The sequence below is a fragment of the Thamnophis sirtalis genome, unplaced genomic scaffold (genome assembly GCF_051295495.1).
Source record: "Thamnophis sirtalis isolate CommonGarterSnake01/CBP01778 unplaced genomic scaffold, rThaSir2_p1.2 scaffold_1, whole genome shotgun sequence".
Classification (NCBI taxonomy): Eukaryota; Metazoa; Chordata; class Lepidosauria; order Squamata; family Natricidae; genus Thamnophis; species Thamnophis sirtalis.
Window position 1 is genome coordinate 13071171 of NW_028261381.1, and position 26825 is coordinate 13097995.

General features: G+C 40.7%; 1 protein-coding gene across 3 annotated transcripts in view; it reads right to left on the reverse strand.

The window, feature by feature from the left end:
* MYO1B (myosin IB) overlaps positions 1–23682 on the reverse strand; it is a 125907-nt gene extending 102225 nt beyond the window's left edge. For 2 of the 3 annotated variants that reach the window (XM_087707759.1, XM_087707752.1), the window contains exons 1-2: positions 23480–23682; positions 3472–3615 (exon numbers count right to left, since the gene is read on the reverse strand). In XM_087707759.1, coding sequence (XP_087563885.1) covers positions 3472–3606 — 135 coding nt within the window. In that variant the 5' untranslated portion in view covers positions 3607–3615; positions 23480–23682. The remainder of the gene's footprint in view (positions 1–3471; positions 3616–23479) is intronic. The other variant, XM_087707764.1, reaches the window with a different exon arrangement.
* Between the last annotated feature and the right edge of the window lie 3143 nt (positions 23683–26825).

A 26825-nucleotide genomic window follows, 5' to 3' on the forward strand; every position in this document is an offset into this window, starting at 1 on the left:
GCGGCTGCACGGGACATCATCATCACAGCGGGACATCAGCATCATGAGGTGAGTGAAGTATTTCATTGAATACACCGCTAGTTTACTGTTTTTCTTTGAAATAAATATTCAAAAACATTATTGGTATCTATTTTTATTTTTGAAATTTACCGGTAGCTGCTGCATTTCCCACCCTAGGCTTATACTCGAGTCAATAACTTTTCCAGTTTTTTGTGGTAAAATTAGGTGCCTCGGCTTATATTCGGGTCGGCCTATACTCGAGTATATACGGTAAGCTAAAAGTTCTGTAACAACTGCACTCCAGATATTGAAGAATTATGCCACCTTATAGAACCGTGCTGACGAAGCTATGGCACGCGTGCCAGAGGTGGCACGCAGAGCCCTCTCTGCTGGCACGCGTGCCATCGCCCCAGGTCAGATCTCTGTGCTGTTCCTTTCGTGAGCTTCTGTTCCCCTGCAAATGACGAAACAGAAGCTCACAAAAGAAAAAGATCTTATCTCTTGCCGTGCTGCCTGTGTTGAGATGCCCTGCTTCCCGCCAACCAGCTGGTCTGCTGTGCATGCGTGCATGTCCGCGTTTGCGCACACCTTTCAGTTTGGGCACTCAGTGCCTAAAAGGTTCGCCATCAGTGTTATAGAAGCTCATACCTCCTGTTAAGATTTATAACTGATGCATAAAATATAAGACCATAAGCAGTGCCCTGCTGGATTGGATCCCTCACTTATATAGTAGAGCTGTGCGAGCTAACCCTAACCCCTCACACTGAAGTTGTTACCTAGTTTGAGTAATGAAATGTCTGCAAGAAAATAACCAAGATCAGAGAACACTAAGGACCCCTCAACAGCACAAGGAAACTCACTTGTGCTCACAGTGGATGGCCTTCATATGAGTCGCAGAAGTTGCCTGTGCCCGTCGATATCACGGCACACTCTACCAGGAGCATGGCTACCTCGGCGGATTGGACTTCCCACGTGCCTATAGATGACATTCGCAGGGTGGCAACGTGGGTCTCCCTGTTGCCATTTATTCGGCATTACAGGCTGGATGCATTCGCATCAGCTGATGCGGCATTTGGTCGTTGGGTCCTACAGCAGGTCCTAGCAGATCATTAGTTTCCAACCGCGTGGGACTACAGCTTGGGTAGGTCCCAGTACTGGAGACTCCTGTCCCTCACTCCGGAAAATGGCAGTTACCTGAACTGCTATTTTAGGAGTTGGGACAGGAGTCTCCAGTTCCCACCCCATGCTAGCTAGATAGCTGGTGGGGAGGGAGGTTTCTCCTTTGTGCCTTGTTTTCAGGTCTCAGGAGAGCTCGCTTAGATGAAACTGGAAGTCAAGGGTGGAGCACAGAGGCGTGGCTTCAGCTTCAGTCCAGTCTCATGGCCAATTGGGCATGATAATACCACTACTGGAGACTCCTGTCCCAACTCCTAAAATAGCAGTTCAGGTAAGACCAACTGCCATATTCTTCTCATGCAATGTATTTTTTACATTGATGGATGTTTCATGGCCTAAACAGTGTTCTAGGAAGTTTGACAAGAATCTATATTTGTAAAAGAATGTGGATTAAAAAATAATACTGGAAATTATTGGCACTATAAACACCTTTCTTCAAGATATTAGGTGCAACACTGAAATCTGGCCATAAATGATAATCCCAACATGTCTGAAATCCATTTCACACATTGGCAAACCAAAATCAAAGCCACTTGCTTGGTATTTCTTACATTCTTACAGTCTTTCTCATATTCATGCATGTGTACCTAAGACTTTCACAGATGAAAACACTTCAATCAATGTACTCCAATATACTCCATTTTATGATACCTTAATATCATAACAATAATTACTAATTAATTATATTTTTAAGTTTTCTTGAATCCATTTTATTTTATGGAAAAATAAAATTATGAGTAATTGGGTTATGAGCATATTAACAGCAATAGCACTTAGACTTATATACCACTTTAGTGTTTTCAGCCCTCTCTAAGCAGTTTACAGAGTCAACATATTACCCCCTCCGCAATCTGGATCTTCATTTCACTGACCTCAGAAGGTTGGAAAACGTGAGGTGGTCAGGATCGAACTGCTGACAGTTGGCAGAGCTAAGCTATGGCCAAACATGCATTTTAATTTAATCAGTTTATATATCAGGTTTGACAGAGTAATCTGCCTTGACTATGACACCCTTACTGTAAATTTCAAATCAACAGTAGAACACATAACCTGAGCAATCGTAAATTGCTGACTTGGTTTTAGAAAATAATGCTGACTTTTACATGTCTTTAATATATATGTAGAAGTGTGACATTTTTTACAATCCTCCTTCATTACTAAGCAATCCTTTCAACCACAGGAATGAAGTTTTGAAAACAAAGTGAAGTACAGCATATAATGCTATAATTCTCATATACGGGGGAATGAACAGGAGAACGTTAAGCAATTTTGAGAATGTAATCCAGGTTAATGTTAATGCTCTTTTCAGTGGGAAACTGTAAACTCCAAATCAAAGTGAAAGAGATGATGGTAGTTAATTGTAGAGAGGTGAAGAGTGGAGAGAGTTACACTATTTCTAAACCAAGACTATGATATTCAGACATGGACATTTTTCTTTTAACAAAAGAAAGCATCACATTTAAAGAGGATTTTATGTTGCAACCTCTCTTTGGCAAGTCTAAACAATATTTTATTTTAAAAGAGTTAAACGTAATTTTGGAGAGGGAAGCCATTCTGTCATTTGCATTAAGGCAACAGATGACGTTTCAAAGAACTTCAAAAGAACAGGAAAAATGCTTGATTCGCATACCATGCTGAACCAGAGCTGACAATGTGATTTGCTCAGTAAATCTTAATTGGCTGAGCATGCATAATATGCTAAGAAAAACCATGATTGAGAAACGCACTGCTCTGAATAAAAGAAACTCTCAAAGTTGTGGCTTCACTGATGCACTAATCCGAAATGAGAATCGCTCAATAGGCTTTCAAGAAACAACAGGATCTTTTTACCTCTATGCAAGTTAAGTAATAAGGAAAAAATATGAAACTGCATAGATAAATGATATTTACTTTTAAATGAAATCCTAAACCGCCCTTTTTCTCCACCAATTATTCCTACTTCGAACTTCCTTTTCTCCTGTATTTAGGTCTCCTAATCTCATCTTTACCCATTCTGTTCTATAGTCTCATGAGCCATATGTCACTATTAATACCTTTTACTAAGACACAGCAAGAGGAATTATAGTAGTTATGCATCAATTGTTAAACAGATTATTAAATTACTCAATCTATTACAGTCATTAAAATAGATCTACCGTTCAGCATATAGTTATATATCACACATTTAATAATCTTATTTTTTAGTTTGGGGAAAAATACCATTTCGTATATCAGTCTAGAATTTTCAATCTATGCCTTTCTGTGAAATGAATACCCTATAAATTAATATATGGAAATTATTTATAGCACACTTACATATATTTCATTGTGATCAAAGCGTTGTTTGAGATTGCTGATAAAGGTTTCCTCAGTAAGGGGCTCCAGAAGAACCATATCTCCAACCCCAATCATATTGTCAAGAAGAGATGTCTTCACCTCCATTTTTGCCATTTTTCTTTACTACAGGAAAAAAGAGAGAAAAAATATAATATTTAAATTAACACAATGGAGGAATGAAGACCTGCAATGAATATTTCTAGCACACAGCAAAACATGAAAAAAGCATTTGGAAAAATACTGCTTATGGTAAGATGGATTATGGTAAGAGGGACGCAGTGGCTCAGTGGCTAAGATGCTGAGTTTGTTGATCAGAAGGTTGGCAATTCAGCAGTTCAAATCCCTAGAGCCGTGTAATGGAGTGAGCTCCCATTACTTGTCCCAGCTTCTGCCAACCTAGCAGTTCGAAAGCATGTAAAAACGCAAGTGGAAAAATAGGGACCACCTTTGGTGGGAAGGTAAAAGTGTTCCATGCACCTTCAGTGTTTAGTCATGGTGGCCACATGACCACGAAGATGTCTTTGGACAGCGCTGGCTCTTCGGCTTTGAAACGGAGATGAGCACCACCCCCTAGAGTCAGGAAGGACTAGCACATATGTGCAAGGGGAACCTTTACCTTTATCTTTAAGATGGATGTGGATACCTTTCAAAGTCAGAAAATAACTATTTCCACTGTATGATTTTACTATATGGAAGTTGTGCAAAAGCTGTTCACGAAAGCTCAAAGAACTATTAAATTTTTGATATTCTTACTTCTATAAATTATTGGTTGCAAAAATTACAATATGTCTCATAAGGAAAGTCAGCATAATAACAAGTAGCTTTGAAGAGCTGACCTAGGATCTCTGAAAAAGGACCATCATTAAATAACACTTACACAATTTGCTCACAAAGTTTAGACCCTACATAACATCTTAGCAAAATAACCCATGGTTATTTTCTTGAAGACTACCATATTTTTCGGAGTTTGAACAGCAAAGAAAAATATACAGCACTGACATATTATGGAGTAGCACAGGAGTCATTTCAGAATTTTCATCTATACGCTCACAAAAATAAAAGTAACTTACTTTAAATTCAACCTATAATTAGTAAATGCAAAATGAGATAAATGTGTTCCCCCAACACACATTTGCTCGGATCAGGATAAAATATTTTGAGCTCTATATCTTGTTGGTTTCTGTTAATGATACACTAAATAGATTTGCACTGAGTACTAAAAGCCACATATATGCAAAGAATATGCAAGCCAGCAATATATGTTTCATATTTTTCTCCTAAATTTGCATTTTTACAAACTCTGCTTCCTGGTAATGAGAACATTATATGTTTTTTGGGATGCTGTTCTTCTTCAATAAAATCCTATCTTACGATACATTAGAAACACAGCAATTAATGTTGTACCCATTCCCACACTCAGCCTTGAATGCCAAACTACATGCACTGCACATAGCCCTGCACCCCATTTTGGACCTACCAGGCCTCCCTGCAGACTCCTGAGACCAAAAATGGGCTGGGGGGGGCGCGCTTCCCAGATGCACATCTCCCACATGCACCCAGCCCCCGCACATGCTTGGCAGAGACCCAAAAATCAGTTGCCAGTAGGAGGTATACATTCATGTGCAGTGGAGCTGAGCTGAGGCGTGGTACCTGTGGCACACCTGCCACAGGTTCACCATCATGGCTCTAGGAAATACAAATCTAAAACAAAAGGCTGGTCTTAAATTGGACTCTTCTTGCCCACAAGAGATAATTAAAACAGTGAACGGTTGAATGTCCATTATAACCTTATTTACTATGGCCGTAGAAAAATAAGATTGTAATGGACATTCAACCGTTCACTGTTTTAATTATCAAACACCAAATCTGGTGCAAAGTTGAACATCCAACAATTGAAAGAGGCTGTGCTTGACAGGATAGCATGGTTAGTACTTGCCTATAAAGTCACCATAAGGAAAGTTACTTATTTCCAACCACAACATGGTTATAGGTTGTGTCAATATTTTTTCATCAAGGTGAGTCAATGTGGGCTATAAGCTCCATAAAAGGGAGGCTGTTATGATGACAAAGATTCAAACAGCAGCAGAAATGTGATCCCCTGCATTCAAATCCATTATGCTCCATTAAATTGTGGTTTCACTACAACATAGTTCCATTTTATTCTACTTTGGTCGGACACCATCTAAAGTAATGTGATCAATACGAGACAGCATATTTTTAAAAAGATTCAGAGAAACTGAAATTTTCTTAGAAAAGGGCAATATAGATGATCAAAAAATTAAATTGTTTATAAGCATGATACCTGAAAGAAAACGATAAAGAATTTCCAATTATGTTCTCTGTTGTTTGAGTGCAGGACACAGAATGATGGATTCCAATTGAATATTAGGAGGGAAAAAAAACTTCCCAACATTAGATGTGTTCAAGTCAGGCAAGATAGCTATGTCTCGGGAACTGTTTAGCCTAGATTTCTGCAATAATAAAACTTCAATGCCCTTATGGATTCCTATTAATTCTAAGGCTCTACAAATCCATGTGCATGTTTTTTATATTAACACTGCAGTAGGTAGTCATTTTGGCTATTTAACTTTTCATGTTCTGGTAGATCAAAGGGTCCCCCTCCCCCTCTTTGCAAAAAATATTTCATGTCACTGGATGAGCCCAGTTAAATCACATGGCCAGATGGCTTCAGTCTTTACAGAAGAATATTTTGAACTGCTAGGAAAAATATTACAGGCATAGAACTTTTTTAAGGCAAATGTGGGTTTCTTTGAATTTGCCTTTGAAAATTCAGGAATTACCACAGCATCTGTGTGGCAATGTTCAGACCAGAACAAAGGGTTGCAAGGATTTCCTTAAGCTGGCGGAAGAAAAACTAACCTAAAATAAGAAGATCAATCAGATCAATACACGTGAGCTGCTTTTCTTTAAACCCCATTAAACTAATTCAGTCTCATAGTGGAACAGTTCTTATTCGAATGCAAACCAAAACAAAAACAGACCCATAGCCATCAACATTCAGGAATGTTGAATAAAGGTGTTGAGGAACGCCTTCAGAATGCTAATTTAAAGCAGATTCAGCCTTTTAGTGGATACGAATCATCAGATAAAAATCTTTCTCCCAGCTTTATCTTCTACTGAGTGAGTGTGAAAACCATTTTCATAGGATATAATACTAATGTCTGCAGATATTAAAAGTAAAAGGTGAAGGCTTCCCTTGCACATATGTGCTAGTCATTCCCAACTCTAAGGGATGGTGCTCTTCTCCATTTCAAAGCCAAAGAGCCAGTGCTGTCCGAAGACATCTTCATGGTCATCTGGCCAGCATGACTAAACGCCGAAGGCACATGGAACACTGTTACCTTCCCACCAAAGGTGGTTCTAGATTGGCAGAAGCTGGGACAAGTAACGGGAGCTTATTCCATTAAGCGTATCCCAAAAAAAGTACAAAATTTCAATTCTCTTCATTTGATGATTTCTGTAGGGCTTTTTTTAGTCTTACATTTAAACAAGAATCACCACAAGGTTTGAGCTCTTCAGCTCTTCAGTTCTATCCTCTTAGGATACTGTGAGATAGAAAAGTTTAAATTACACCATTTTAAGATTAAAGCTAAATGGCAATCTAGATTTTGATCTGCACTTCAAAGGTTGCATTTGCATTCCTGTTGCAGAAGAGAAATACATATGGTCTCTGGAATGAGATTTCCCCCTCCCCAGATCTATGTGATTCTTGCTCTGATGGTGTTCTGGAAAGCCTTGAAAATAAGGCTGTTCATCCAACCCTTAAGGTAAGATAGATATGTTCTATTTCTTACACGTAGTTTTAGATGTCAAATTTTAACATGACTTGTAAGACGAGGACTAAAAAGACAGGAGCTGAACATCAGTTATGACGTTTCAGCCAATCTGTACCATTAAATTACAGTGTTTTTTAGGCTAGATCTCATTACTACAAGATAATACAATATTCAATACTGAGATTTTTCTTTCAATAGATAGTTGAAATGATGATTTGAAAAATGAATAAAAGCTCTTTCTGCCCTTCCCGTATTATTTCAGATGAAAATAATACCCAGCAAACATCACAGCATACAATCTATCTATAATGTTCACCGACTGTAATATCTATTTTATTCCTACAGCTTATTAACATCTCAAAATCAGTATTTCTTATTGGTATGTCCCAGGATTCTGGGAGTTGAGTTCCACATATCTTAAAGTTGCCAACATTGAGAAACACTGGAAATATGTAACAATTATCCAGCAATTATCAAATTGCTCAAGTCCACAGACACTTGAGCAATTTTGCTAATCAATCCCTACCTGTGCATGCATGACACACTGAATTACAAACAGTGGTGTTAGATACTAGCTACAGTTATAGTGGTTTCCACCAAGGTCCTCTGTTCCGGCGGGAACAGAGGCTTAATCTCATTGGTTGAAGGGTCTGACAGCCCCTTATAAAATGGCTGCTGTCAGACTCAACCTTCGCTGGATTTTACATAGTTGTTTTGTTACAATAAAGAGCTGTTGTTGCCTTTAGCCTGAGTGTGCCTTTCCATTACCCAATCTAACAAGTGGCTAATCCCAAAATTAAACCAGGTTAGAGTAACAGCATGGTTTGCAAAATTCAGCCATGAAATACATAAAGGCTTTTTCATTACTCATCAATCCATGATTCACTGAACTAAAATGATCACACGATATACTAAATTCACAGGGATGGTTTGTATTTATAATGAAGCCATATGATTATTATTTAAAATTCAGAATCAGCTGACACCTGTTCCCTGAGTATTTTACTACCCTTCCCAAATAAGCAAACAAAAAATGGTACATATTCAAATCAACTCAAGTCTTTATTACGGTCAAAGACCAGCGCAATGTTGCACTATTAAAAGCAATACTACTTCTACTATGTTTATAAGAAAAAGAAATAACTGACATCCATTTCATATTACTTTATAATTTTACCATTGCAATATCAAACAATTCTTAGCTTAGGCTCTTTTACAGGAAAGTATAGTTCTTATGGTCAAGAAGGGTTTTGCTTGGCTGGTTTCCAAATGCCTTAATCATCAGAACAATTTTGAGAAATAAAAAAGCTTCTTAGTAAAGGACATTGTATTCAGAAGGAGAAATGATAAAGAGAAATTAGGCTATGACAACTGCAATCTAGAATGAGAGTAAGTCATTTGTAATTGATTTCTGTAAGTCTCTCCTCTCCCTTTTCTTCACATTATATGGGGAAAATGTACTTTTTTTGTTTCAAAGACAGTCTCATTTAAACAGCTCACCTGCTAATCATAGATTCAGTAATCAGGAATTACGTGCAATGAATGAGCAGACTGGTAGAGGATAAAAATTCCTCTTTTTGTTGTTGTTTTTTCTCTTCTGTTCAATGGTATCTGATTCTTGGAGTCTACCTGGATAAGTCCATGGAGTTTTCTTGGCAATGTTTCTCAGATTTGCCTTCGCCTCCTTCTTCCTGGGGCTGAGAGGGATTGCCCCAAATTTACTCAACTAGTTTTGTGCCCAAGGCAGGACTAGAACTCATAATGTCTGGTTTCTAGCCTTAATCACTACACCAACCTGGCTCTCCTTTATTAATAAGATAAAATCACTCACTGCCAAAAGATCAATATTTAAGAATGGAAAACTGAGATAGTTGGGAAGTTCAGTTAAAATCTCATCAGAACTTAGCCATAAATCAATCTGTACAAGGATAAACTCTCAGGGACCACCAGAAATGTAGCATTTCATATCCCTTGTTTAATATTCTATTTGTGACTCAAAAGCATTCTTTCCTATTCAATTTTATCATTCCATCATGGATGGAATTTCAATTTTAGAAGTTTCCTGAATGCTTGAAAATGGGATACATTCAACTATCTGCAGCTAACACAAGAGGTTTGAACTAATGAGTCAATCCCACATGGCATAAGAGTCAAATTGATGACACTCATACCATCACTAGGCTATGCAAAAAGTATTTAAAGGAAATAGTTATAGGAGTGTGGATAGAAATGAAGTAAATACTTCAGCATCATAAACTGAATATAGTAAGATCATAGTGATATTTCTTATCTCACTTTCTTTCCAGAGTTTAGAGACTTTAGAGTTTTATTGATTTGTATGCCGCCCACTCCCGAAGGACTCCGGGCGGCTTACAATAAAACAAGGGAGAGGGGATAATACACAAACAACATATTAAAATATACAACATTCACAATTTCCGAGGGGCTGGATATTTCGAGAGCCCCCCGGCCTGCTGGAGCAGCCAGGACTTAACAGCTTTGTGGAAGGCCGGGAGGGTAGTAAGGGTCCGGATCTCCACGGGGAGATCGTTCCAGAGGGCTGGAGCTGCAACAGAGAAGGCTCTCTCCCGGGGAGTCGCCAGCCGACATTGGCTGGCAGATGGAATCCGGAGGAGACCTAACTGTGTGATCTAATCGGTCTATGGGAGAGATTGGACTGATAGCTAGGACTTAGTCAATGACTTTAAAAATGCAGGCTTAACAATTCCACAAATTCCTTCAGCATTTTTGCATGTGTTGATTAGCAAACAAAGGTGTAAGATCCTATTGATCTTAGAAATAGGTAGCTATCTGCCACTTGCTTCTGCTATCTGAAGCTCATTACAGAACTATCTAGTCATGTATCATCACATCTCAAGTCAGTAGGTATGTTTTGTTATTGTTATTCATGTTATGTTATGTCACATTATGTTAACCATGTCATTGTTATCCCTACCTCTGCAGCTACCATGGGTGACTTTTAAAACTATTTAAAAGAATCTCCCAAAGTGACTCCAAAACTCTCTACTGCATAAGACTTGGTTGTGATTGTAGCAAAATGGCTAGTCCAGTTAGAAGATTCAGAAGGGTAGCATAGCACATCTCTTGTTATTTTTACGTGAACAGCTGCACTATGTGCAAGATGAAAAATGAGGAATCCTTAATTGCAAAGAGCAACTTAGTCCTAGGGCTGTGTCGTGCTTCAGATCTGATTCCCACAAGGGATACTTGAACTCGCAGGGGCATGCACAAAGCATCTGTTTGCAACTCTAAAGAGCAGCTGGGTTTTTTTTTATGGCTTCCAGAGAAAGGTTATGTGTGAAACACTGTGTGCTCCAAAGCAGCTTTTTAAAATTTAAACTGCTACATATCCCTGATTATGTGCTGTCAAGTCAGTGTCAACTCTTAGTGACAACATACTGTATCCTCCAATTTTTTTCCATGATGATCTGTCCCTAATTGGCCCTTTAGGTCTTCCAATGTACATCTCTCTACTTAATCCCAAAAGGAGAAGTGGGCTATTTGTACATTGGAATAAGATATTTTGGATTACCGTATTTTTGGAGTATAAGACGCACCTTTCCCCCCCCCCAAAAAAGAGGTGAAAATCTGGATGCGCCTCTACTGCAAATGTAGCCCCACCCACCGATCCTTCAGCCTCTGTGCATTGCATTTTCGGGTGGTTCCAGGCGGCAGGGATCCTCACTTCCACTCAGATTTTGATAACGAGCTTTTTATCCATTTAAAACAAACCTATCATCCTATGCACATTTAACTGGAGGGGGTGGGGTTGATTTTTATGGGGATAGAAGAGGGACTTGGCACCGAAGGCTCCACTCCCAAGATGCTCCCATCTTCCTACCTATAACCGTAGGCACTGAAAGCCTGGCCCAATAGAGACACAGCACTTCAGTCCTCCTGGATGCTGTCATCTCATAAACATGCTGCCTTGCGCTTTGCTGCCTCAGTTGGAGCCTGATTCCCGATGTGGCCCTGGGAAGCAGGAGGTCAGGACTCGTTTAGCGAAGGGGGCGCTGCGCAAGAGATATAAGGCAGTTGCCGCTACCTCTGCCGCCTGGAACACCTTAGTTTCAGATCCATCACCTTCTGCATGCCCGGTTAAAGATCCACCACCCTCTTCCCTACATATTCATACAACAGGACAGATTTATCATGGCAGAGGCAGAATGTTTTTTTCTTGTTTTGCTCCTCCAAAATTAAGGTGCGTCTTATACTCTGTGCATCTTATACTCTGAAAAATACAGTAGCTCTCTTCCGCTTTGGTCTGAACATCTGAGGGGCTTTAATCTGTGAAAAGAATAATGTTCCCCTTTATCCCTCTCCCAACCTCCACCCGTTGTGCTGAATGTTCTGAGAGGATAGTGTACTCAGCTTGCGTCGAATGAAAGTATGGTTCTCCATACAATCCAATACTTTGCTCAAATTATATGGAAGAGTGTATTTAGATCTCAGATTACATAGAGGAGTGTATACTTACCTAAATCTAGGTGAGTACAAAAAGTTTAATATAGCCAAGCTATATGCAGTTCAGTTTCAGTTCAGTTCAGTTTATTATATTTATATGCCGCCCTTTTCCCCCAAAGGGGACTCAGGGCGGCTCACAACTCAAACCAAGGAAGAGGGATACAGACAAAAAATTTAAAAAATAAAGCATAATAATGCATAATTTAAAAACACACAACAGTCATACCATTCGAGACGGGGGCAACAGCTCTTTAGCCCCAGGCCTGTCGGAACAGCCAGGTTTTAAGGGCTTTGCGGAAGGCCTGGAGGGTGGTGAGGGTTCGAATCTCCACGGGGAGTTCGTTCCAGAGGGTCAGAGCCGCCACAGAGAAGAGAAGAATAGTGAACAGAGCTAAAGATATAACTCTGTTGCCTACCTAGAGTGAAGCCCTCCAAAAATTCAGATGAATACTTAAAGAATGTTTAAATGAATCACGAAGCATTCCATCGAAATATTTAAGTGCTTATTCTCTACAAGTTATCCAAAGCAGAAGTATGAAAGTGGCACTGCCATTGTTAAAATATTAATTCAGCAACTTTAATAGCTTCTAATATCTCTGGGTTTGTTATTTTGAAAAAAAAAAAACCTAAAACACAATTAACTAAGCAATAATAGAGAAGTTATATATAAAAAAAGACTGCATAGAAGATGCATGTGTCATAATAAAATTATAACTATCTTAGGCTTGGCACACAAAAATAGACCATTTTAACTCCTCAGACAATAGGATAAAATACAAAAAAATACTTGAAACACTTGTACAAAAAAATACTTGAAACATAAAACTGATTAACTATGCATTTGTCCTAGAATCACTGTAACTATACACTTTCCTGGGGAAGTCATCCTAAAAGGTACAACTAGAAATAAAGTAGCTGAGGGCCAGCTACTACAAATCATGATTTCCGGGATCTCAACTTTCCCCCAAAATCAATTATTTCATTCTGATTTTAATTATAAAAACAGAAAAGATGGAACATCACAGTAGCCCATAACAGAAATGTTTGCAGAATAAAGAATTAGAATTGACACAGAGCACAGGTAATCCAGATGAAAATATAATTCGAAAAATACTGGATTGTGCAGAGATGAATAGATTGACATTGAAATTAAAAGATAAAAAAGATAGAATATTATTTAATGTGGAAAGGTTTTATCAATGGTTAGATAAGAGGTAGAAATTAGATGAAGAAACAGCATTGCTATGTGTAAGTAAAATATGAATGTTACTTTATAACTATAAGTATGCTACCATGTTTTCCCGAAAATAAGACAGGGTCTTATTTTCTTTTTACACACAAAATATGGCTTGGGCCTTATTATGAGGGGAGGGTTTATTGTTTTGGGGTTGCCAGGCGGCTGCTCTCTTGCGAGCGGGCTCCCTCATGGGCGAATGGCTGTGTTGCGCTGTCGCAGCAGTGCAACACAGCAGCCATGAAGTGACCACATTCATGAGCAGCCACCCGGCAAACCCCCTTTCCAGCCGGGCACTGACCTAGGGGTATCGCCAAGCCATGTGAGCGCCTGTTCGCCACTGCCCAGCTCCCGCAGCTTTGCGCATTCAAAATGGCAGTGAATGGCGCTCTGCACAGCTGGCGGGAGGTTGAGCGAGCGGCTGTTCTGCTCTTGCGCCTGCCAGCCTCACGATGCCCTGCCCCAGCTCTCTCCACAGAGCTAGGGCTTTTTCTGTGGCTTCCAAACTGAATCTTCTGGCAGTGGCCGCTCTGGGCGCATGGTGTATGATTGTACGCTCTGCCGGCAGCTAGCGCACAACCATAGAGCATACGTCCAAAGCGGCCACTGCTTGAAGACTCAGTTTGGAAGTTGCAGAAAAAGCCATGTGGCGGTGGCTGCAGAGGTGCCCTGGCTCTGCGGAGAGAGCTGGGCCAGGGCATTGTGAGGCTGGCAGGTGCGTGAGCGAAAGCGGAACAGCTGCCTGCACAACCCCCCCTCCAGCCGTGCAGAGCGCCATTCACTGCCATTTCGAAGGCGCTAAGCCACGGGAGCTGGGCAGCAGTGAACAGGTGCTCACACAGCTTGGCGATACCCCTAGGTCAGTGAATGGCACTGTGCCTGGCTGGAAAGGGGGTTTGCCAGGTGGCTGCTCATGAGTGTGGTCGCTTCATGGCTGCTGTGCTGCGCTGCTGCGACAGCGCAACACAGCCATTCGCCCATGAGGCTGTGCCCGGCTCTTTGGGAGCCCGTTTGCAAGAGAGCAGCCACCCAGCAACCCCCTCTGTTCAGCTGGGCACAGAGCCGCTCACCAACCTAGTGGTATCCCAAAGGCGCTAAGTAATGCGATCACCTTTGCCTCCCTCCCAGTTCCCGTGGCTTGCCATCTTTGGGATACCGCTAGGTTGGTGAGTAGCGCTCTGCCTGGACGGAGGTGGGGGGGGTTGTCCAGGGGGCTTATTTGCGGGGGAGGGCTTATATTTTTGCACACCAGAAAATGTGGCATAGCCTTATTATCAGGACATGTTGTAATTTCAGGGGAACATGGTAATAGAATTAATATGATCATAAATAAGCTAATATAATTATAAATATGGTTACAGTTATTATATGTATTATTATTATTATTATATCAGTATATCTGGGGTGTGTGTGTTCCTGCTGTAAAATGAAATGCCTGGACAACGCATTATATTCAAAATACTAATATATAAATTTTTAAAAACTTGACTTCAAAAAAAAAGTACAGGTAATCCTTGATTTATGGCCAGAATTGAGCCCAAAATTTCCATTACTAAGCAAGGCAGTTTCGCCCCCTTTTACGAACTTTTTTGCTGCAGCTAAGCAAATCACTGCATTTCTTAAATGAATCACACGGTCGTTAAGTACTTTTCTTGTCAGAAGCTGGCTGGGAAAGTTACAAATGGTGATATGACCCCGGATCAGTACAATGGTCATAAATACATGCCAGTTGCCAAGTGCCCAAATTGTGATCATGTAGCCATAGGGATGCTGCAACAGTCGTAAGTGTAAAAATGAGTAAAAAAAAAAAGTGCCAGTTTGCCAGTTTTCACACTTTTGAGTTTTGTAGCATTCCCATGGTCATATGATCAAAATTCGGGCACTATATAACTCACTTAGTTCAGTGACAATGGAACTTTCAGTCACTAACTGAATGGTTGTAAGTCGAGGATCACTGTATGTGTATGGAATACTCTTTTGAATGGTTTAAAATATTCAAGTATTGAATGCTTGAAATGCTATTGTTTTATAACAATTACTGCAACGCGCTCTACATGGGGCTACCCTTGAAAAGCGTTCAGAGACTGCAACTAGTCCAGAATGCAGCCGTGCGAGCGATATTGGATGTACCTAGGTACACCCATGTTACACCTATCCTCCACGAGCTGCACTGGCTACCCATTGGTCTCCGGACGCAATTCAAGGTGTTGGTTATTACCTTTAAAGCCCTACATGGCTTAGGACCACACTCTTCCCAGCGGCCAGTAATATCCCACAGGGTTGGCCTCCTTCAGATGCCATCAGCCAGACAATGTCGGCTGGCGGGTCCCCGGAGGAGAGCCTTCTCTGTGGCTGCCCCGACCCTTTGGAACAAACTACCCCCAGAAATCCGGACCTCACCCACTCTCATGGCCTTCAGAAAAGCTGTCAAGACCTGGCTTTTCCGGCAGGCCTGGGGCTGTTGACCTCATTGTTGAGGTCCAGTCCCGACTGAAATGAATGTCGTTTTAACTTGTCTTATTTTATTTTTATTTTATATTATTTCTATTCCCTTCTGCAAGCTGCCCGGAGTCCTTCGGGATTGGGCGGCCTATAAATAAAATTAAACTTACAAACTTACAACACTTACAAATTTATAAGAGTGGATGGGGGGATGTAGCATATTCCAGTTTCACCTTTATTGTTTTTAAATGCCCTGGGTTCGCATAAGGAAGGAGATTGATTCCAGGTGTTTTATTTAGAAATGTGCTCATATGTCCAGAATTGTTTTTTTATATAAATCTTATATAACAGCCATTCCTACCCATTTTGAAAGATGGTTTCACAACATGCTTTCAAAAGTCAAAAGGTAAATTGAGTGTTCTTTAATATTTTACTAACAATTTGAAAGAAGAGGTTGAAGGACTTTTTAAATTTGCAGATGATACAAAACTGAACAGGACAGTGAAAACACTACAAGACAGAAATAAAATTCAAAATGAACATAGGTCCCAAAAATAGATTAAAGCAACAGGATGAAATTTCACCAAGACAAATGCAAAGTTCTTAACTTAGGAACAAAAATCAAATGCAGGATGCCTGCACTACTGTTCCAAGATAGTTTATGAAAAATATCTTGGAACAGTAGTCAACCACAAATCAAATTTGAGTCATTAGTGTGACATTTCTGCTGGATAAGTCAAATGCAATTTTGGCCTGTATCAACAGAAGTATTGTTTTGAAACTGTGTGTAATAATAATTATTATTGTTGCATTCTGCTATAGTTCAGATCACATATCAAACATCTCTAAGAAGGATTCAGAGAAACTTGAGAAGATTTGGTGAAATGCAATGAGGATGATCAGATAATTAGAAAGTAAGTCATATAAGAAGAAATTGAAGATGTTTAGCCTTGAGAAAAGATGATAGAAAGGGAATAAATAATAACTGTGTTGCTGCTGCCATAGTGGGGAAAGATATGGGTATTCGTGTTGTGGGTTTTTAATGTTGTAAGCTGCTCAGAGTCACCTCTGGGTGAGTTTGGTGCCAATATAAATTTGTCAAATAAATAAGATATCACTCTTCCAATATATGAAAGGTTATTGCACAGAAGATAGACAAGATTCCCCCCCCCCACCTCCCTCTTTCAGTGTGTAGAGTATGGGACAATGGGTTTAAGGGACAAATAAAATTCTGATTATTGTTGTTTTTTTGAAAAAAATCATAAAAACAAAACCCATTGGACAATATTCCAATCACTGGGACAGATGGTTCCCTTTTTGGATGTTTTAGGGAAAGGTGGACAGTAATGCTTAATTTATATTTCTACACTGAGCAAAGCATTGGCCTTGATAATCTAAAAGTCTCATTCTAATCTACAATACTATGAAAAGTACACTACCTTCTTTCAGGAGAAACAGCTTTTCAAGAATAGTCACTATCTCAGAACAAAAATTAATCCATAATATTTAGAGTAAAACATAGCAGAAGGCTAATCTAGAGGAGTTGATCTTCAGGAGTTGAGGCTAAAGGGTATTAACTGTTCTTTCCTATAAAACAAATAAGCAGTGAAGGCAATCAGTTGTGAAATGTATAGTTTGTAAGATCTATGCATCCTTACCATTATACTGTGACTGGAATGAATTGCTGACAACGGTCACTTTTTGCAACTATCTTTTTATTTCTTGCATGTAGAAAGACAATTGCAAAGAATGTACAGAAAACAGGCAACTAATGGTTAAAAGAAGCAAGACATGAGTGAAAAGGAGTAAGAAGGATCTTACAGCTGAGTGAATGAAATTAAAAACAAAGGGGTGAAATTATTTGAGAAAAACTGAAGTGAAAAAATACTGAGAAGGTGTCCATCAAGGATTGGAATAGAAATGATAATGACAAATCAAAAAATTAGAATTGAAATAGATATCTAAGTGTTTGTCAAAAGAAAATCATTTATCCTATAAGGATGGACAATTGAAAGACTAAAAGTATAGACGGTGTAATTGTAGAAATGTTAAAATATGGAGGTGTTTTGTTCACAAGGTGGTTGTGCAACTTGTTTAACAAGCATGTGAAGACTATACTTTGCGTGGTGACTGGAAGAATGGTGGTATTATTCTCCTATACAAAGGTAGCAGAACTTAATGCAGAAAACTAAGAGAGAATAGTTTGTCTGGGAAAGACAAACTGGGCAATGAGCCGAGGTGGCGCAGTGGTTAGGGTGCAGTACTGCAGGCCACTTCAGCTGACTGTTATCAGCGGTTCTAATCTCACCGGCTCAAGGTTGACTCAGCCTTCCATCCTTCCGAGGTGAATGAAATGAGGACCCAGATTGTGGGGGCGATATGCTGACTCTGTAAAACCGCTTAGAGAGGGCTGAAAGCCCTATGAAGCGGTATATAAGTCTAACTGCTAACTGCTAAGTGTTGGGTAATGTTTTGACTGCAAGGTTTCGAAAAATGCCAAAAAAGCAAAATTTGCACACTAAGTAGAGTAAGACTTTCTGCTAAGTAGGGAATGTGTAGGCCTGATTTTTGCTATTTAGCAGGTAAATGAGAAATGGATGGATGTGAGAAAGTCAATCTACTATATGATTGTTGATTTAGAGAAAGCATCTGATAAAGTGAATGGCTTCAATGATAATTTTTTGTGTGGGTAAGCATGGAATTGAAGGTTGTGCTGAATATGACAAGAGTGGCATAATAATGGTTGTAAAGCAAGGGTAAGAATAAATGATATTCCTAGTAAATGCTTCAATGTCATTCAGGGTACACAATAAGAATATGGTTTTTTCTTTTCTTTTTATGACCCTGTAATCCAGTGTTGGCGAACCTTTTCGGCACCGAGTGCTGGAACGGGAGTGCACACGTGCCTGCTGGAAACCAGAAGAGCAGCCGCCCGGTGTGCATGTGCGCGCCGAGAAGATGATCTTCCAGTTTCCAGCGTGTGCATGCACAACGATCAGCTGATCTTTGCATGCGCATGCATACCAGAAAACAGAAGATCAAGTGGCCAGTGCACATGTACACAGCGGCTGCTGTTCTGGTTTCCAGCTCTCCTGCACACATGGATTAGCTGGCAGGCGCGCTGGAACCTAAAAGAGCAATGGACAACAGCTTGCGTGCCCAGAGAGATGGCTCTGTGTGCCACTTCTGGTACGTGTGCCATAGGTTTGCCATGTTGGCTGTAATCCCTTTATTTGGGATAGAGTTGGGGCAACTGAATGGAGCTGAGCATTTATTGGCCAAATGCCCCTCCTGACAACTACATGGAGTTTGCAGAGGATATTTGATAAGATATAATATTGTATAAATGTATTTATGGATAAGTACCTTAAAAGCATGTGGTAGCAATAGATATGTTATTTGGGAATTTGAAAACAGTATTTTTGTATTAAAATGATATCGTTCTTTTTATTCAGCCAACTAGTTTTATGAAAATGAGACTTAATTTATAACAGGAAGAACATAAAACTGAATGTAATTGGAATGGGGTATTTGAGAAATATGCATGGTAAAACAAAGAGATAGCATCAAAAATGAATGGCTGTAAATTAATCTAAATTGATTTAAACAATGAGTGGCCAGTACCAAAAAAAAAAGGACGTTGAAGTAGTCTGAACCTAATGGTGAAAATGAATGAGAATCAAATCAGACAGCTAATATATAAAGGGAAATCGAATGAATCAAGAAAAAGAAGACTGAAATTGTGGCTGGATAGTATTGATGAGATCTTCAAAAAAAGAAAGGTAATTAATTTAAGGAACAAAAACAGTGTATGAGAACTATGGAACAATAATGGTTTGCAGAAATAAGAAAAATATGAGTTATTTAGTATGATTTATGGTGCAATTTTTTTAAAAAACCTACAATGGTCACTAAGCATACACCAGGGGTGGATTTCAGGCGGTTCAGGGCGGTCCCCGCGAACCAGTTGGTCGGTGAACCCGGAAGTAACTTCCGGGAACGCCGAAGGGTCCACCCGCCCGCCCGCGTTTCTTACCCGGTTTTGAGGAGTTCTGCGCTTCCACGCTTGCGCAGGACGCATACAGCGCCTGAGCGATCCTCCAGGAGCAGCTGGAGCATCGCACAGATGCTAGTATGCATGCGTGCACTGCGCGCGTGCATGAGGACGCCGCCGGCCCCGTTCCAACCGAACCGGTTGGAACGGGGCGAGAAACCCACCCCTGGCATACACCAAATGAAACAATTAATCGAGACAGTTCAACAGGCCATACAACCTCCTTCCTGACCCTTAGGACCTGAAGTACATGCAATGCTTAACAAAAGGCTATCAGGGTCCGGCTCCTCTTATCTGATCTGATATTTTATGCTTCAATCCTTCTGAGTTACTATAACCTTACACTTTTGCTCTGCTTTGTCTAAAGTTGCTTACCTCAAAAATGAACAAAATGATGGTTATATATTAATGCATATGTAACTATAAGTTAATATGTTTTGGCAACTATTCTTTACAAATGCAACTAATTACTCAAATTGCATTAGGTAATCCAATAACAGGTAAAGGTAAAGGCTCCCCTGCACATAGGTGCTAATCGTTTCTGGTTCTAGGAGCGTTGCTCATTTCTGTTTCAAAGCTGAAGAGCCAGCGCTGTCCGAAGACGTATCCGTGGTCCTGTGGCCGGCATGACTAAACACCAAAGGCACAGGGAGCACTGTTACCTTCCCACCAAAGTGGGCGAGCCGAGGTGGCGCAGTGGTTAGCGTGCAGTACTGGAGGCCACTTCAGCTGACTGTTATCTGCAGTTCAGCAGTTCTAATCTCACCGGCTCAAGGTTGACTCAGCCTTCCATCCTTCCGAGGTGGGTGAAATGAGGACCCAGACTGTGGGGGCGATATGCTGACTCTGTAAACCGCTTAGAGAGGGCTGAAAGCCCTATGAAGTGGTATATAAGTCTAACTGCTACTGCTATTGCTAAGTGGTCCCTATTTTTCTACTTGCATTTTTACATGCTTTTGAACTGCTAGGTTGGCAGAAGCTGAGACAAGTAACGGGAGCTCACTCCATTACGCGGCGCTAGGGATTCGAAACGCTGAACTGCCAACCTTCTGATTGACAAGGTCAACGTCTTAGCCAGTGAGCCACCGCATCCCAAATCCAATTATACAAACCAAATATTTCACACATAACTTCACAATTCATTTTCCATTAAAATTAGGGTAGGCAACTTGCAGCTTTCAAGCACATTTTTGTAGCCTTTTTGTATCACTACTTATATCCCAATAGTGATAAACAGAAGATTTATTTGTCAACAAAGAATGGTGGGAAAGCAAATAAAATGTACTATGTAATCCACAATGTGTACATAACAAGCTTTAAAAAACAAACTGGAAAATTTAGCTCCACCTATGTATAACAACTTTATAGTACAATCCCCACCTACTGTAGCTCTTACCCCTAATAAAAATATTTAAAAGTTAACAGCTCTGGACAGTTAACATTTCTTTTGTACTGTTTTTGCAAGAATATCTCAGTCCATATTAAACCAAATGTTATCACACTACAGCTTAATAGGCAAACACTAGTCATCACTCTTTAAGCAATAAATGTTTGAAGGATAGGCACGCTTCATAGAGTATACAAAATGTAGGATAAAATGTAGGACAAAATGTATTGCAATCCGTTCAACAGTCATTTTCAGCACAATTATAGAGGAACAAGCTCTATTGAATTCAATGGCACATACTTCTAACTTACTTAATCTGTTAATATGTACGAGTTATCCTCAAAAGGAAAGAAGATGAATTTGAGACCCATTCTAAAGCTGTTACGGTATTGGACTTGGATCAATGAGATGCTAGTTCAAATTGATACAACTTGCTGATTTATAGCATTTGGACAGCCACTCTTTCTCAGCCCAACTCATCTTACAGTTGTGATGAGATAAATAGCAAAGACCCATCTACAAATCCTCTTTACAAATAATAAATCTTCTCTTGATTACTTTACTTTCCCTGTTCTGTATCTTCCCCCCTTTACTAATTTGTCACAAATATAGCTGAAATGTTTCATTACTGCCTTATTCATTTCCCAGGGATGTCCGCAACTTTCCTAGCTTGAGATACTGATGAAAGAGATTTCAATCCATGCATTTCCGCTAAGTTATGGAAGACAAAAAGATGCCAACTGGATGAAACAGAGAAAACAGGCAGAGCTCCAAGCAGAAACAATTTAAAGGAGGTAACAGAGATCATGATTACTACACATGATTGATAAACAAATTGCTTATAGATCATCTGGCAGTCTTCTTACAAAGACAAAGAATAGTCTTTAGGGAAATCTTTGTAAAATGAAGAGTAGTTGGTTTTCTTACAAGAAGGCAGAATGGACTAAATGAGGACACAAGTGTGAACAGATGGGCAAGTAAGTTGTACTGACTTAATTGCAAGCCTGTCTTAATCTTTTAAATTCTTCTGTGGAAGGAAGAGAGTGAAAGAGCTCTAGAAAAATGATCTCACGAGACAAGTGTTAAATATTAAACAACTAAGGAACAAGGACCCCTCAATTCCTTTTTGACAGACATCTGGGCTAACCACCCTTTCTCAGATAATGAATAGAACTGAGCCTATCCCAGCGGGCTATGTGAAAAAGCTGCTCTTTAGAGGTGTCTGTATACCTGAATACAATGAAGAAGGCAATAGGAAGAAATTATATATTTGCTTTCTTAAGGAAAAGGCTCGAACCTCTGAGAAAAACAGGTAAGTCTTTTGTCACAATTGCACCCCCATTCAAGGATAGGCTTGTGAACGGCTATTTACTGAATGGAGTTTCTGTTTGCAAAGAAGTTGATAATCACAGTTAAAAACAGAGGCAGAATACAGAGTCCGCCAGCAGCAGCAACTTTATTCACTGCCATGTTGCAGCTCAGCTAACAGAGAAACTTGTTGCAACTAAATTGTTACCTCTGGATTTCACTAAAACAAATCCCCAATCAAGCACAGATATCCTGAACAAAGCAACTCTTAAGGATCAAAAATTGGAAGCACACCCTAAGTCGCTTCGGGGCTTAACAAAACTGAAATCCTAGAATCTGGTTTCAATCCCTCTGCAGGCACCAGGCACGCACAAAAGGACAGAACACATGCACACACACACACACACACTAACATACAGAGTCCTTGAGACTAAACAAAGACCAGGCAGGCGAGAGAAGGACACCAGAGAACTAACTACCGTAATCCAAATCCAACTTTCCCTGGAGAAAATCATAAACAGCTTGCAACCTTCCTTTCGGGGAAAAAAATGTAGATAATTGCAACACGTTTCCTCTCCAGCTTCGCTTAAACGTTCAGGAAATGCACTCTTAAATTGTCCCTTCAGATCTCACCTGCTCTTCCAACATCCACACTACCCACCTCTTCCCTACCAACCCAGTATACTCAGCCCCCGTCCCTCCTCTTTCGCCCCCAATTCTTTATTCCCATTCTCTCTCCCTGATCCCATCTTGCATTCCTGAAGCCCCCTCTTCAGCCCTGCAAAGGTTTGCATGCCACTCCATCTCTTGCTTCCTGTCCGCAACCGGTTTAATTGTCGTCCATGCATCACAGACCCCCCCCTTCCTTTCCGTCTTCTCCAAAGTCGACCCCCCCCGTTATTCCGAAAGTCCCTGCCTAAATCACTGCAGCTTTCTGCTTCCTTTGCTAGCGCTGCCTCTTAGCAAGACCTTTAACCCAGAAGGCTCCGAGACATCGTCCCTGCTCCTCCTCCCCTCCAGCTTTCTGGCGCCAAATCTTCGTTCTGCGACCTCTGGGTTTCCTGAAACCCCCCCCAGTCCCCACTCCAAAGCCCCCCTGTGCCCATCGCCGTACATCTCTCCCCGTCCCCACCTCTCCCCCAGCCCCTCTTTTGGCCACCAGCAGGCAGCCCAGCAATCGGAGCCACCTGAAGGAAGGGAGCGCAGAAAAAGCAGGGTAAGGGTCCCCGCGAGACCATCCGCACCCCAAAAGCCCCACTCGGGACGGCGCCTCTCCGCACCTTTCTCGTTCCAGGCAATCCTCGCCTCCGTCCAGATGCGCCTCTCGACCCCAGCAAGCGGGTGGGGGGAAAAAGCGGGACCGCTCCTGGGGCTGCCCAACTCCAGCCAAGCGCTCTCGCTCTCAGGTTGGAATCCGTCCGGCTTTTTCCTCCGAAAAGCCGCCTGTTCCCGAGGAACTCAGCCTGCAGCAAGGGCGACCACGCCCCTCCCCGCCTCGCGGGAGCAGGGGGGGCGTGGTAATGACCTCGCGGTAGGGAGTCGGCCGGTTCGGGGGCGGGGCCGCGCCGCCGCCGCCCACTTAGCTCCACACCTCCGCTGCGGCAGGCGAGGCCCGCGCAAAGGGGAGGCGAGCGACCCCCAGCGGCGGCCTGAAGCAGCCGCTGCCGTTCAAGCGCGCGAAAGTTTTAATGCGGGACGGCGGGGGGAGAGATGCGAGGGACGTCCGGGTGGACGGGCGAATGGCTTAGCTCTGAAGAAGTTTCCGTGCCCTTTCGGAACAGAACAGAACAGAATAGAATAGAATAGAATTCTTTATTGGCCAAGTGTGATTGGACACCCAAGGAATTTGCCCTTGGTGCATGTGCTCTCAGTGTGCATAAAATAAAAGGAAATGCAGCCTTGCAAGGCGACTTTCCTGGGGATCATGAGTGAGGAGGTCCATCATTCGTGTAAGGCAGTGTTTCTCAACCTTGGCAACTTGAAGATGTCCGGACTTCAACTCCCAGAATTCCCCAGCCAGCGAATGCTGGCTGGGGAATTCTGGGAGTTGAAGTCCGGACATCTTCAAGTTGCCAAAGTTGAGAAACACTGGTGTAAGGCTTCCTCCGAAAGGCTGCCTACTCAATTCATTGGGGCTTCATAAGTAGATGAATGGAATAAGAATATCCATTTTATGGCTTTGGGACCTCTTTTCAATTTTTTTTCATTGCCCGTTTTGAATAAGTAGGGTTTTTTTTTCTGACTGTTTTATTTAAGATGGTTCTTCTTCTCAAATTGTTTTAGATTCCATTGGAAGGAAGACTGGCATTTCTGTAGTGTTTTATTGAAATAACTGCATAGAAGTGAAAAATAACATGTCTGTTTTGTATGTCCCTTACATATAGTCCCTGCAATTTTCTCAGCAAGTTTTTTTTTTTGCAAGTGGTTTTGCCATTGCTAGGTTACTTGGGCTGAGAGAGAGTGGCTGGGCCAAGGCCTGCTGGTTTTAGGATGGAGTAAAACTCACTTGACTCCCAGACCAGTTTCTAACCTGCTGCCTTAACTATAGCAGTTAGACTTATATACCGCTTCATAGGGCTTTCAGCCCTCTCTAAGCAGTTTACAGAGTCAGCATATCGCCCCCACATTCTGGGTCCTCATTTCACCCACCTTGGAAGGATGGAAGGCTGAGTCAACCTTGAGCCGGTGAGATTTGAACCGCTGAACTGCAGATAGCAGTCAGCTGAAGTGGCCTGCAGTACTGCACCCTAACCACTGCGCCACTGCGGCTCTCTACTACTATACCAAATTGACATTCTCAAAGAACTCTACTTATATTGTGATTAAACAGTAAGAGAATTATACTAACATTTTAATTTTTGTATATAGTGTGCTGTGGGAATTTAAGAAGAGTGATGATGGTGGATCAGAGCAATAGTTTGCATTCTGTTTTCCAATCCGATGTTTATGGCATTATGAATTATATTACATTATGTAACATTGGAACATAATAAAGAAATAAGGCTTCCAATAAGAAATTAGTAATAGCAATAGCTCTTAGGCTTATATAACACTTCACAGTGTTTTACAACCCTCTCTAAATTGTTTTACAGAGTCAGCATACTTGCCCCCAACAATCCAGATCCTCATTTTATCCACCTCGGAAGGATGGAAGGCTGAATCAACTTTGAGCCTGCCAAATTGCAGGCAGCTGGCAGAAGTAGCTGCAGTACCGCATTCTAACCACTGCGCCACCGTGGCTCATACAACAGGACCCACCCATGCCTTTTCTAACATGCTATTTCTAAAAATAATACAGAACTGTCTGCATGCTTTGCATGTGATGACTTGGTAGTGATTTGGTCATATAGAAAAGGTATCAATGAAGAAGTGTTGTTATAAGCAATCATGATCCATTCTAATTTCCCTGCATATAGGAATGAGACCTTGTACTGGCTGAAGACATAATCTAAGCCTTGGGAGGGGGGAATTCTGGAAACTACCAAAGTACACTAACTTGATTTTACCTATGCTAAAATATTGGCCTGCATCAGGGAGACTTCATAGGGTTTTTGGCAGTTTTCAACTGCTTCTACCCTATAGATTAAGCCATCCAATTAAACCAACCAATGTTGCTTAGTCAAGAAAACACAGGAAGGCAAATTGTAGCAAAACATGATGTTGAAATCCAAGATTTTAATTACAAATCCCTTTTTATTTTAATATCTCTTGTTACAGCAGTTCTATTAAAATAAATTTAGATTGCAAGATTTTCTATCGTTATTTTTAAATAAGATTTTTTACAATATAAAAGCAAATCTTCTAGCTGTAGTGATTCATGATAGACAGGGATCTAGAGGTATTATAATATATATGTAATTTTACTAGAAGCAACTTAAAAATAGCAAGTCTTTAAAGCTTGGAAACTAATTTATTTAAGAAGTGTCAATTTTAAAACTGACCAATGGGCCAATTCTGTGTTCTGTTTCTGATTTCCCATAGGTCATTCAAATATTTCAAGAAATCTATAAGAAATACATTCCGGCCATAGTTCTCCCAAATTATTGTTATCAGAAAGTGATATCTAAATAAGTCATGGATGGATATTCAAGAAATGAAATCCTTTTGGACTGTGTTGGGAAATATCCTGTCTACACTTTGCAAAATTCTCAAGACTGAATACAAAAAAAAAATCTAGACAAATTATTTGACTTGAACAAGTGACTTAAAATCAAGATTTCAAAGTTGTGCATGAGTCTTTTCCATTTGAAATACAAAACACAAATGACCTTTTTAATGTTACCCTTTGCAAAATATGCAACAGTAAGCTGGTGTTCTATAATCTACCACTGAATATAATTAACATTTTTTTTTGGATGTGATTCCAGGTCAGTCTAAATTAGTTCTATAACTTTCTTAGCAATATTTCACAAGTGGTTTGTCCTTGTCTGCTTCTTAGGGCTGAAAGAGAGTGTCTGGCCCAAGGCAGTGGTGGGTTTCAAAAATTGTTCGAACCTACTCTGTGGGTGTGGCCTCCTTTGTGGGAGTGGCTTGCCGCCCATGTGACCGGATAGGAGTGGCTTGCCACCCATGTGACCGGATATAAGATGCTGACAACACTTGTCAGAACCACCTTAAATTACCTCA